Source organism: Mastomys coucha, unplaced genomic scaffold (assembly GCF_008632895.1).
Source record: "Mastomys coucha isolate ucsf_1 unplaced genomic scaffold, UCSF_Mcou_1 pScaffold3, whole genome shotgun sequence".
Taxonomy (NCBI): Eukaryota; Metazoa; Chordata; class Mammalia; order Rodentia; family Muridae; genus Mastomys; species Mastomys coucha.
In genome coordinates this window covers 27,706,875-27,719,763 of record NW_022196909.1, presented here as the reverse complement: position 1 = coordinate 27,719,763, position 12,889 = coordinate 27,706,875, and the positions used below count along the sequence as shown (strand labels likewise).

Here is a 12,889-nt window from a genome sequence, read left to right as displayed (position 1 = left end):
AAATCCGCCTGCCTCTGCCTCCCAAGTGCTGGGATTAAAGGTGTGTGCCACCACCGCCCGGCCCTTGTTTGTGAGTCTTATTTAGCTGATTTTTTGTTTTGTTTTGAGATTAGAATTACATCATTTCTTCCTCCAGAATTATGTAGGGGTGTTTTTTGTTTGTTTGGGTTTTTGTTTGTTTTTGAGATAGGTTTTTGTTGTTGTTGTTTGTTTTTGTATAGTCTTGGCTGTAGACCATGCTGGTCTCAAATTCATAGAGATCTGCCTCCCAAGTGCTGGGATTAAAAGCATGTGCCACCATTCCCTGGTTTATGTAGGTTTTTAATAGAGCCTTTTTAGTAGACAAAGCAATATACAAAATACCTAATTATTCAACCAAAGCCAGGTCAAGCCTGTGATTTTGGTACTCAGAATAATGGGACAGTGGTATTTATGGGAATTTGAGGCTACCCTGGACTGCACAGTTAGTAGTCCTGGGCTAACTTGAGCTGTAGAGTGACACCCAGTCTTTTTAAAGATTCACTTACTTGTTTATTCATTTATTTTTATGTGCATTGGTGTTTTGCCTGCATTTGTGTGAAGTTGCCAGGTCCCCTGGAACTGGACAGTTGTGAATTGGCCTGTGGGTGCTGGAAACTGAACCTGAGTCCTCTGGAAGAGCAGCCAGTGCTCTTAACCCCTGAGCCAGCTCTCCAGCTCTGAGACCCTGAATTAAACAAACAAAAACTGCCTGCCTATATTTCCAGGAAAGAGGACCATGATTTTGAGGCCAGCCTGAGTTGCAGAGTCACATGGTGAAGCTGCTTCAGACAAAAAAGACAAAGGTCATTTCTCCAGTCCCTCCAGAAGAGAGCGCTTGGTGTTTGTGTTTCAAGTTATAAAGAGCTATGTTCTTTAACCACAGATTGGGAGCCCGCCTCTTGACCCGAATGAGCATTTTCTTCCTGAAGAAGAGAAACTTACTGAACAAGAGAGATCAAAAAGGTTAGTCTTCATAGAGACCACAGGAGTACCTCATAGTTCACTAGCGCTTGCTCAAGAATACACACTTGGGCTGGAGAGTTGGCTCAGAAGTTAAGAGCACTGGCAGCCCTTGCAGAGCACCCAGGTTCAATCCCAGCAAATACATGGTGGCTCACAACCATCTGTAACTCTGCCTCCAGGGGATTATGCTGTCACTGGCTTTGTGTAATGCTAATCTTACCACTTATGAGAGTTTGTTGTCACTTATGAGAGGAAATTGACAGTTGAGTGTGGGCTTTGACATCTATAAACATGTGGCATTCACACATGTAAACATACAATAAATAAAAATTATTTAAAACTTTAAAGATAAACCAGTTTCTTAACTTGATGTAAATCCAAAAATTAAATTAAATAAATAAAAAGAATGCACACGCGGCATCTGCTGCTTCCCAGTGCTCCTCCTGGATTCAGTGTGGATTCTTAGGTGTATAAAACCTCCATTTGTTGCTTACAAGTCACGTAACTTTGTTCAACTCTGAGACCCAGTTTCCTTGTTTGTCAGATCTAAGGGCCATGCGTAACTCAAATATATATGAAATTTTCTTATAAATTATAAGCCATTGTGCAAATGTCCAATTTTTTTTCCTTCACAGATTTGAGAAGGTTTACACTCATAACCTGTATTACCTGGCTCAAGTCTACCAGCACATGGAAATGTTCGAGAAGGCTGCTCATTATTGCCACAGCACACTAAAACGCCAGCTCGAACACAACGCCTACCATCCCATGGAGTGGGCCATCAACGCCGCTACTCTATCACAGTTCTACATCAATAAGGTCAGTGTCCCCAGCAGCTCCCCAGCAGCCTTGAACGTGGGAGAGGCCAGGCCAACCCAGCTGTCAGGCAGGTCGATGGTGTTTTGTTGCTTAAAGCTGGGTGGAGAGTGCAGCCAGCTGCCTCGGCAAAACAGCACCAGGATGCTTTGATGCATGAGTGCTTTGGATCTTTAAAAAAGTAATGGTTTTTATTTATCATTGAGAATTTCATGCAATATTTTGATCATGAGCCTCCTCCCCCTCCATTTGAATCTCTAAGTGCTGACTTTCGTCATGCCCATGCATATTGCCAGCCCTTCAAAGGACAGGTTACCTAACAGCAGTTCCTTTCTGTGTCAGCACGAGGTCATTTCACTTCTGGGATGTCTTACCTTCATTGCAGATTCTTATCTTGCTGCAGATAAGACTTTATCTTCGTGTAGTGCTGATCTTACCACTTATGAGAGTTTGTCTGAGGAAGCTGACAGTTGAGTGTGGGCTTTGATAAAGGCATGTGATGCGCGTCGGTTACTTCTCAGAACTAGCTGCTGTCTAGCAATCAGTGCTGATGTTAAGACTATGCGCTGAGCTGAGTCCCAGGTTTTTTGTTTTGTTTTGTTTTTCAAGACAGGGTTTCTCTGTGTAGCCCTGGCTGTTCTGAAACTCACTCCATAGACCAGGCTGGCCTCAAACTCAGAAATCTACCTGCCTCTGCCTCCCAAGTGCTGGAAGTAAAGGCGTGCGCCACTACTGCCCGGCAAGTCCCAGGTTTTATGACAGACTTCTGAACTGTCCTGAGGACAGATTAGAGCATCGCAGCTGCTAATCCAAATCACTTAGTATTATGTTGTATTTTGAGTACATCTGTTTTCCAGTACTTTTGTCTCTAATATTAAAAATTCTTTGTTTTTTTTAATTTGTGTGCTTGTCTGTCTGTCTGTCTGTGTGTGTGTGTGGTGGAAGAGGAGGCAGGGTGTCACTGTGCAACCCTGGATGGCCAAACTGGTTATCTATAGACCAGAGCAGCCTTGAACTCCAAGAGGTTTGTGTGCCTCTGCCTCCCAGTGCTGTGACTAACCTCCCAGTCACACCTCACAGTACTGTCATGCCCAGCGGTGTAGCTCTAATTCCTAAAGCTCTGACATTGAGTAATTCTCAGCCCACCAGCGTGGCATCCCTCTCTCACCGCTCGGTGGCCTGTGCCTGCCCCTTGGCCTTTTCCTCACTAAGCCTTTCTTAGTTGGTTCTGTAAATGTGCCCTATGTTTAAGGTATGTCCCACAGAAAGACTTGTAGCAGGAGAGAAAGGGCAGCAGTGGCTGGCATGGCTTCTAGGAGTTTGGTCTAAGTAAGTAAGGCTTTCTATATTCAGTCACACCGAGCTCCTGGAACTCCATTTCATTGTGGTCATCATCAAGAGGCCCATCTGCTGGCCCCCTCCCTCTAGCTGTTGGGGCCCCCTTGTTTATTGTGTTTAGCAACTTTAAATGTCCTTGTTCAGTACGATTTTAATTAACACCTAAAACTCCACAGATATTCATTGTACAGAAATGTCTGGATACTGAACATGTGACTTTGAAGTTGCTAAACATTACTTTTGTGGAGCATGTGGTAACTTTCATGAACCCCCTGGACCTCATTCCTTTTGGGTTTTTCTACATCACAACCAGCTAAGTTCTGTTACAAAAAGAGAGCTTGGAGCCATGTTTGAAAGTGATGTTGCTAGTGTTACCACCTCCATCTGTTTCAATTGTGCTGCTCAGTGAGTCCCATATTAACCAGCTACCCAGAGAGCACAAGGCACTCTGTTTTTAGCAGTGGTGACTCATAGAAAGACAGTCTGGACAGAGCCAATGTGGTAATCATGGTTAAGACCCTTTATAGAGCCAAGTACTGTTACTTCAGGTGACCTGTAACAACCATCTTTTGGTTGGGATTTTATACCACATTTGGAGGTGTGGCTGCTGCTGGCCTGTTGATGTTCATGGTACCCGGCTATTCTCAGTGATAACTCTGAATTCAGTGTGAAGGAGAGATATAGTACTATTCAAGCTCTACCAAATTAGTCTTTCAAGTTCACTGACAGGAAGCAGACCTTCTCTCTAATGAGGGCACCTTCCATCTGTAGGTAGACTTCATTCTGCTGGGTGATTCTGCCTGCTCATGACCGATGGCACATGTTGGGGATGACACAGAGATGTTCTTGAAGTGTTTAAGACCTTTTTCTGGGCCTAGATTTGAATCATGAGTTCTTTATAAGTGTTGGCAAGGTAGTTTATCTGTAGAAATCTGTTGACTTGAAAATGTAGTGGGTAGCCTCATTCTCTTGTCTCCTTCAAAGGTTTTAGAAGACAGACTAGTGAAGGGGATAGGACTCTCTTCCTAGTTTTTGTCTGAGTGGTAGAATTAGAAAAAGGGGGCCTGAAGAGATGGCTCAGCGGTTAAGAGCACTGACTGCTCTTCCACAGGTCCTAAGTTCAAGTCTCAGCAACCACTTGGTGGCTCACAACCATCTGTAATGGGATCTGATGCCCTCTTCTGGTGCTGTCTGAAAACAGCTACAGTGTACTTACAAGCTACAGTGTACTTACATATAATAAATAAATAAGTCTTAAAAAAATAGAAAAAGCATCTCTAAACCTCAGATGAGTCCACAGTACTCTACCAGAGTGTAAATGGTCTAAGAATGGAAGGTGCGTGGGACTTTTGTATTGAGGCTGAGCGTGAGGGTGTGGTGAGCTGATGCAGCACAGAATGCTCTGTGATTCTGGTTGCAGGAGGAGAGTGGACTGTCAGTCTTCAGTCATCTTTCTACCTGTTTGAACTTTATTAGGAGTGTGGGACATTGTTAGTTTATTCTCTGAGGAAGCTTTTTTTTTTTTAACCAGATAGTACTGTTCTCTATCACAAGTCTACAAGACCCCTTTAGTGGGAACTTTTCCTGATAGTATAGTTTTCCCCATATTAATAGATACTGCTAGTTATAAACAAGGATTTGTCAGAGTTATATTTGTTCTTGCTTATTTTCCCAACAGCTCTGTTTTATGGAAGCCAGACATTGTCTGTCAGCTGCTAATGTCATTTTTGGTCAAACTGGAAAAATCCCAGCTACAGAAGACAGTAAGTTTGCGTGCATGTTTCATTCTCACCAAGATGATCTTGCCTGTGTTGGCCTTGAATTCCCAATCCTCCTGCCTCAGCTTCCCAAGGTGCACAGTTACAGGTGTGGTTACTACAGAGTTAAAAACAGGTCTGCAATTCTGAAACTTTAACTTTTTTTTTATTATTTTATGTGTGTGAGTGTTCTGTCTGCATGTGTGTCTGTGTGTGTGTGTGTGTGTGTGTGTGCGCGCACGCGCACCGTATGTGTGCATGGTGCCTGCAGAGATCAGGAAAGGGCTCTCACTCCAGAGCACTGAAGTTAGAGATGGTTGAGAGCCACAGTGTGGGTGCTGTGAGCAGAACCAGGGTCCTCTGCAAAAGCAGCAAGAGCCCTTAACCCTGAATGAAGCTGTCTCTCTAGCCTTCAAATCTGAAACTGGCTGGAGCTTTAGAAAAGCTGTAAGAATGCAATTACCCTACTTCCTCCCCTAAATCCACTGCTGCTTTTTCTTTGTTCGTGTGTTTTCGTGGGTTTTCTGGTGTTTTGTCTTGGTTTGGTTTGGTTTTTTTAAAGATAAAGTTTCTCTGTACAGCCTTGACTGTCCTGGAACTCATTTAGACCAGGCTGGCCTTGAACTCACCTGCCTCTGTACTGGGAGTAAAGGCATGTGCCACCACTGCCCAGCTCCAGTGTTTGTAATGTTTGTGAATTCTCATTTTTCTTTCTGACCTAGTTGAGAGGAGGTTTTATACATTAGGCTTTTTCACAACTGTAATACTTCAGTGCATGTTTTCCTAAGAATGAGTATTCTTCAGCTAGACATAATGGCTCATGCTGGAATTTCAGCACCCCAGAGGCCAGCCTGGGCTGTCTTTCAAGTTTCAGGTCAACCTAAACAATAGAGTAAGACATTCTCTCTGTCTCTCTCTGTCTCTCCCTCTCTCTCTCTGTCTCTCTCTCTGTCTCTCTCTCTCTGTCTCTCTCTCTCCCTGTCTCTCTGTCTCTGTCTCTGTCTCTGTCTCTGTCTCTCTCTCTCTCTCTCTCTCTCTCTCCCTCTCTCTCATGTATACACACACACACACACACACACACACAGATTCAGGACATGTAAAAGCAAGCCTTCCTTTTCCGTCTCCTCAGCTTTCCTCTAGCATCCTTTTCTGTCTCCTCAGCTTTCCTCTAGCATCCTTTGACGTGATGTTTAACTAGTGCTAGAGTATACAGCTCCAGGTTGTGTGTTGCCTTCAGCTGTCTCCTGTCATCTGAGGCACTTCCTCCGCCTTTCTCTCTTCATCACATAATATTTTGAAGAACAGGGGCTGGTTACTGCATACAGTTTCTATCACGTGGGGTTTGTGTGATGTTTCTTTTTGCCATGATTGACATTTTGGTCTGTGTACTGCTTAAATAAGGCTGTCTTCCCACACTGTCTTTCTTAGAGAGGTTTGGTTTGGTTGCTTCTTTGTGTGCGTGTGATGCTAAGGATTGAAGTGAGGCCTTGTATGTGCCAGGCAAGCCAATCCCCAGCACAGAGGCCAGGAGGTGTGGGAGAAAGGTGAGAAACAACGGTCACCACGGCTCTCCACATGCAGCTGTCGCACACAGAGTACTGTGGCTGTAGCATTTGTCAAAATAATTTGGCAGCTTTTATTAAATAATTTAAATTGTATAAACTGTTTGACCTAGTAAATTCCATTTCTAGAGATGGGTCCAGATTCTAGACAGATGTATGTACAGAGATCTGTAGACTAGAATTGTTCATAATAGGAAGAGTTAGAAATAGCATACCACCTCTGCTGGAAGAAAGACTGAAACAGGAAGCATCTGCTTGATTGTGTAAAATACACAATACAAAATACAGCCTAGGGGTCGATGAAGAATATATGTGAATCTTATTTTCTTTATAATCTATGAAGAAAAGCTACTGAAAGTGAACTATACATTGCAACGGTAGTTTTTACCTGCAGATGAGACATAAGAAACCCAGGGAGCACCTGCAGCTGCCGGCACCAAGTGCCTCACGGCCTGGGCCTAGGTAGGCCACTGCTTAGCGAGGGTCCACTGCTGTGTAGTCAGGAAAAGCTGAGAACAGAGGACAGGGCACAGTGCAGACGACATGACCATGACCTATAGTCCTGTGTGATTTTAGCTCCTGAAGTTGAAGGAGACGTGCCGGAGCTTTACCATCAAAGGAAAGGGGAAATAGCAAGATGCTGGATCAAGTACTGCCTGACTCTGATGCAGAACTCGAAGCTCTCCATGCAGGTATGCACTCGGGAGTGGCCTGCAGCTTCAGTGGGGCTGGCTCATCAGGCCTACTGTGTGTTTTGTTGTTTTGAGTTTTACTTGTGTGTGTGTGTATGTGTTTAAGCGTGTGAGTGTTTAGGTGCCTGTGTGTATATGCAGGTTTGGGTGCATGTGTATGTCTGCCTGTGAAACACAGAGGACAGACCTGCGGTTTTTTGAGACAGAGTCTCTTACTGGACCTGAGGCTAGGTGGTTAGGTTGGGCAGCGCCCAGCAAGCCCATGGGATGCACTTATCTCTGCCTTCCCAGCACTTGGGTAATGAGTACTTGGTATTATGCTCAGCATGTTTGGGTAGGTCCTGGGGATCCAGTTGTGGTCCTCATGCTTATGGCTGGCACTCCCCTGACAGAAGGTTCTCTCCAGCCCTGCTCATATTTTTTCCTTGTAACAGTCTCCCTGTAGTGTAAGCCAGTCCTTCCTCAGCCTTTCCTCAGCCCCTCCATCCTCCTCTCCCACTCTCCAGGATGCTGGGATAACGAGTGTGCACAGCACCTGGCAAGGACCGTACAAAGCACCATCTTGTTCTGGAATACTTCGTTTAGCTAGGCTGTAAGGACTATGGGGGATGGGGTCAGCGTCAATCCCAACTATTAGATAGTTGTCCTAGGAAATAGTGGTTATTTTTAAAACTAATTGTTGAATGAACAATTTTTTTTAAAGATTTATTTATTTTATGTATATGAGTACACTGTAGCTTTACAGATGGTTGTGAACCTTCATGTGGTTGTTGGGAATTGAATTTTAGGACCTCTGTTCACTGAGGTTGACCCCTCTCCCTCACTCCCTGTTCACTCTGGCACAAAGATTTATTTATTATTATAAATAGATACACTGTAGCTGTCTTCAGACACTCCAGAAGAGGGTGTCAGATCTCATTAAGGATGGTTGTGAGCCACCATATGGTTGCTGGGATTTGAACTCAGTGCCTTCAGAAGAGTAGTCAGTGCTCTTACCCGCTGAGCCATCTCGCCCGCCCATGAACAATTTTTTATCCTCCACAGATACTGTCTCGTTTGGAACTTCATAGTCTTAAGTCATTTAAATTCTATTTTGTAAGCTGGGCATAAAGCACGTGCCAGCACTCAGGGGGCAGAAGCAGGAAGATCTCTGTGAGTTTGAGGCCAGCCTGATCTATAGAGCTAGTTCCAGAACAGCTAGGGCTACACAGAGACATCCTGTCTCTAAAAGGCAAAGCAAAACAAAAACCAACCAGACAAACAAAACTGAATAGGGGCCTCAGAGATTGCTAGGGGTTAAAGGCATTGGCTGCTCTGCCAGAGGACTGGGGTTCAGTTCCCAGCATTCACACAGTGGCTTACAACCAAATGTATCTCAGTTCCACGGGTTCAACATCATCTTCTGGCATTTGCAGATACCAGGCACCAACCTAGTATGCAGAGATCTATGTACACAAAATAAAAAAAAAACAATTTTAAAAAGAAAGGAAGAAAGAGAAGATGGGATTTGGTGTGGTGGCACAAGCCTTTAACCTGACCTAAGAAGTGACTAAGAGAATACACGGACCCTCTCCTAGTGCTCTCAGCTTTTAGTCTTTCCTGAGCCTGTGCTGTGATCCGTTTGGAGACAGGCTCTCTCTCTCTACCACTGCTGCTATGGTGGTCCAGCCTGGCCTCAGGCCTGTAGCACGCCTCCAACCTCAACCCTCCTAGTGCTAGGATCACAGAGCCGACCACCACGTACGGCCTGAACTCACTGTGCAACTCACTCCTCAGCCTTGCAGCCCTCCTGTGGTGGCTTAGCTGTGAGAACTGGAATTACAGATGTGAACCAGGCACTTAGTATCAGTTCTTATCCTTAGGTTGACTGTTTGGAACCGCTGGTGTAGACCAGGCTGGCTTTGAATTCACAGAGATCTGCCTGCCTCTGCCTCCAGAGTTTTTGTTGTTGTATTTTAAGGTTTACTCTATTTTATGTATATGAAGAGCTTTGAATGTCCATGCACTAAATTTGTGCCTGGTGTCCAACCAAGTTAAAAGAGGGCATCGGCTCCTCTGGAATTTAGAGATGGTTGTGAGCCTCAGTGCTGGGAACTGAACCTGGGGCAAAACAGCTCTCTCTCCAGCCCCAATTCTTTGTTCTGTGAGACTGGGCCTTGCTGTGCATCTCTTCAGCCAGCTCTGAAGCATGCTGTTTAGCCCAGGCTAGTCTATTCTGCAATCCTCCAGCCTCTGCCTCCTAAAAGCTGGGATTACAGGCGTGCTCCCGAGATGAGTCTCCTGCTTCACTGCGGTGTCTCCTTTTCATTCAGGACAACATAGGAGAGCTTGACCTTGACAAGCAGTCGGAGCTCAGAGCCTTGAGGAAGAAAGAGCTGGATGAAGAGGAGAGCGCCAGAAAAAGGGCTGTGCAGTTTGGAAGCGGGGAGCTGTGCGACGCCATCTCCGCAGTGGAAGAGAAAGTGAGATACTTGAGACCCTTAGACTTTGAAGAAGCCAGAGAACTCTTCCTGCTGGGCCAGCACTATGTATATGAGGCAAAAGAGTTCTTCCAGATTGATGGGTATGTCACTGACCACATTGAAGTTGTCCAAGATCACAGCGCTCTGTTCAAGGTGCTCGCATTCTTTGAGGCTGACATGGAGAGGCGGTGTAAGATGCACAAGCGCAGGATAGCCATGCTAGAGCCCCTGACTGTGGACCTGAACCCACAGTACTACCTGTTGGTCAACAGGCAGATTCAGTTTGAAATTGCACATGCTTACTATGACATGATGGACTTGAAGGTCGCCATTGCTGACAAGCTCAGGGATCCCGACTCGCACATTGTCAAAAAAATAAATAGCCTGAATAAGTCCGCGCTCAAGTACTACCAGCTCTTCCTAGACTCCCTGAGAGACCCAAACAAAGTCTTTCCTGAGCACATCGGGGAAGACGTCCTCCGCCCGGCCATGTTAGCTAAATTCCGGGTAGCTCGTCTGTATGGCAAAATCATCACTGCAGATCCCAAGAAAGAGCTAGAGAATTTGGCAACATCTTTGGAACATTACAAATTTATTGTGGATTACTGTGAAACTCACCCCGAGGCTGCCCAGGAAATAGAGGTTGAGTTAGAACTTAGTAAAGAGATGGTCAGTCTTCTCCCAACTAAAATGGAGAGGTTCAGAGCCAAGATGGCCCTGACTTAAGCCTTGGTCCAAAGGCAAGAAACATGCCGCCTGAAGCCATTCCCCTCCCCCCTAGCAAACAAGGCCCAGCCCCACAGTCACCCCACGCCAGGGTCAGAGGGATGCACGGGGCTCCAGAAGCAGTCAGGTACGGGAGTCTATGCTAGGACCCTAAGCACCATAAATTAATTAGTAATTTATGCCTAATTATGTAAATTGCCTTGTTAAAGTCAGGTGTTTTGCATTTTTGATCGCTTGTTTTCCTGTTTAAGTACAGACATCTCCTGCCTTGAGTTCTAAACGTTAAGTCCTTGTCAACAGTACTTGTTAGATTTCATACTAGAAACCACACTGGGTAGTACACCTGGTAGAAGAGCCTGTTACTGTGTTGAATGTGAGAAAGTCACTTCAGATTGTCCTTCCTTGTAAAGTACTTACTTTCTTAAACTCCAAAATAAATCTTTCCCGTTTGAAAACACTAAAAATTTAATTAATAATGTCGAAAAATGGCTTATCCTAATTATAGCACTGAAGACCTTGCACATAATAAATTTACTTGTTCTAACTAGTAAATGCTTTTATTACCCCTTTTTTCTTGTAAGGATGGCTCTTTTAAAAAGATCTATTTGTGTGTGTGTGTGTGTGTGTGTGTGTGTGTGTGTGTGTGTACCAAGTATATGCCTGTGGATCATGTGCCTGCAGCATCCATGGAGACCAGTAGAGGGCATCAGATTCTCCTGGAACTGGAGGTACAGGCACCTGTGGCTGCCATGTGGGTACTGGGGACCAAACCCTAGTCCTCTGGAAGAGGAGCCAGTTCTTAACCATTGAGCCATTTCACTTGGTTAAGCCCAAAATGAAATAACCACTGGTTAATAGTTTTGCATGAGACCTTCCTTAAAAGGGTGTGGAGGAACCTCAGAGGAACCAAAGAGGGCCAGGCAGCTTCTTAAGGACAGAGACGTGACAGGGATTCCGCTCTTAGGAGAAGGGAGACTGAAACGCGCCTCCCTGTTCCAAGCCGATGTTGATGTGTACTGGTGATTTTCATGTGTGTATATGTACCACGTGTGTCCAGTATCCTTGGAAGTCAGAAGAGGGTGTCAGACTCCATGGGACTGGATTTAAAGATGGTTGTGAGCCACCACGTGGGCTCTGGGAACCAAGGGGTCCTTTGCAAGAACAGCGAGTGCTGTTAACTGATGAGCCGTCTCTCGGCACCCCTCCCCCGCCCCCACGCACACCAAGGCTTTCTTGATATGGTCATGTTCTATAACCTCATTTCCATGTTCGTTTAACAAGCACCTGCCTAGCTCTGGGTGCTGCGCTTTGAGGATATGCTACAGTTCACCGTCTTTGGTGTTCGCCTCTCTTCTTTCCCTGCGATGTTACCTTGATCTCAAAGGGTCAAAGGCCAGGTAGTACAGGCAGTGGTGACCTGAAAGCTGGTCTCTCCACCCTTCGTCACTTGCTCTCTGTGGCTTTGTCTCTGGTTGGCAGTAGAGATCTCATCCGATATTCTCCCCGCACACGCCTCCTGGCTGCACTGGCTGCTTCCCGGGAGAGCTCTGTCTCCCGCGGTCTGCTCTCAGAGTCTCCTGATAACTCATGTTACCGAGGAGAGCAGAGAGCTTGTGTTCATGAGGTTTAAAACAGACGCTATCAAACTGGAGCAGTCACTGAGTGGCAGGCCTGCTTGAACCACAAACCTCTGACAGAAATAAGCTTGCTATTGGTCCGATCACGTCTGTGAGATTGGACCTTCAGGTAGAAATGAGAATGAAGGGAAAATTGACCTGAAATTCCACATTATTCAAACCATAATTAATAATAACCATATGAAGAAGACTTTTCAGTTACCTGTTTTGTTTCTAAGTGCAGGCACCAGGCAGTGGGGAAATAGAGGGTAAGAGGGAGACCCGCGTCCTGCCAGAGCTCAGGGACCCTGGACAAGCAGATGTGGGAGACCACTGCTTGCTTGCGCTCCACCGATGGGCATCTGGCTGAGGGAACCCACTAACCCCAGTCGGAGGGGGTGGGAGGGAGCAGTCCGGGGTCGGGCCTCATGGAGGCCAAGGTTCTAGCTCTTGGGCATCGAAGGACACCGCAGAAGAGCTGAGAACAAAGTGGGGAGGCACACTCGGGGGCAGCCCCTGAGGGCAAAGGGAGAAAGGGGCGGAGAGAAAGCGGGCGCCGGGTGGGCAAGAGTCCTTTGTCTGGTCTGGTGGCTGGAAACGCTGGAAGGCCTTCCTTTGGGAAATTAGATGAGGCTCTTTTTTTTTTTTTTTTTTTTTTTTTTTTTTTTTTTTTAAGATTTATTTAGTATTACAAATAAGTACACTGTAGCTGACTTCAGGCGCACCAGAAGATCTGACGTAATGATCTCATTACGATCTCATTATGAGTGGTTGTGAGCCACCATGTGGTTGCTGGGATTTGAACTCAGGACTTTTGGAAGAGCAGTCAGTGCTCTTACTCGTTGAGCCATCTCTCCAGCCCCAGCCCCTTCGCGAGGCTCTTTAGGGGAAGGCCTATTCCATTGCTCTAGCACTGCCCGTCTTGAAAGGAGGCAG

At 45.7% G+C, this 12,889-nt stretch overlaps 1 protein-coding gene across 1 annotated transcript in view; it reads left to right on the top strand.

Moving 5' to 3' along the window:
- Positions 1–10,889, top strand: part of Kifbp (kinesin family binding protein) — a 19,936-nt gene extending 9,047 nt beyond the window's left edge. Inside the window, exons 3-7 of the mRNA XM_031347960.1 lie at positions 905–984; positions 1,620–1,803; positions 4,817–4,901; positions 7,034–7,149; positions 9,462–10,889. Coding sequence (XP_031203820.1) covers positions 905–984; positions 1,620–1,803; positions 4,817–4,901; positions 7,034–7,149; positions 9,462–10,337 — 1,341 coding nt within the window. The 3' untranslated portion in view covers positions 10,338–10,889. The remainder of the gene's footprint in view (positions 1–904; positions 985–1,619; positions 1,804–4,816; positions 4,902–7,033; positions 7,150–9,461) is intronic.
- Positions 10,890–12,889: the final 2,000 nt, after the last annotated feature.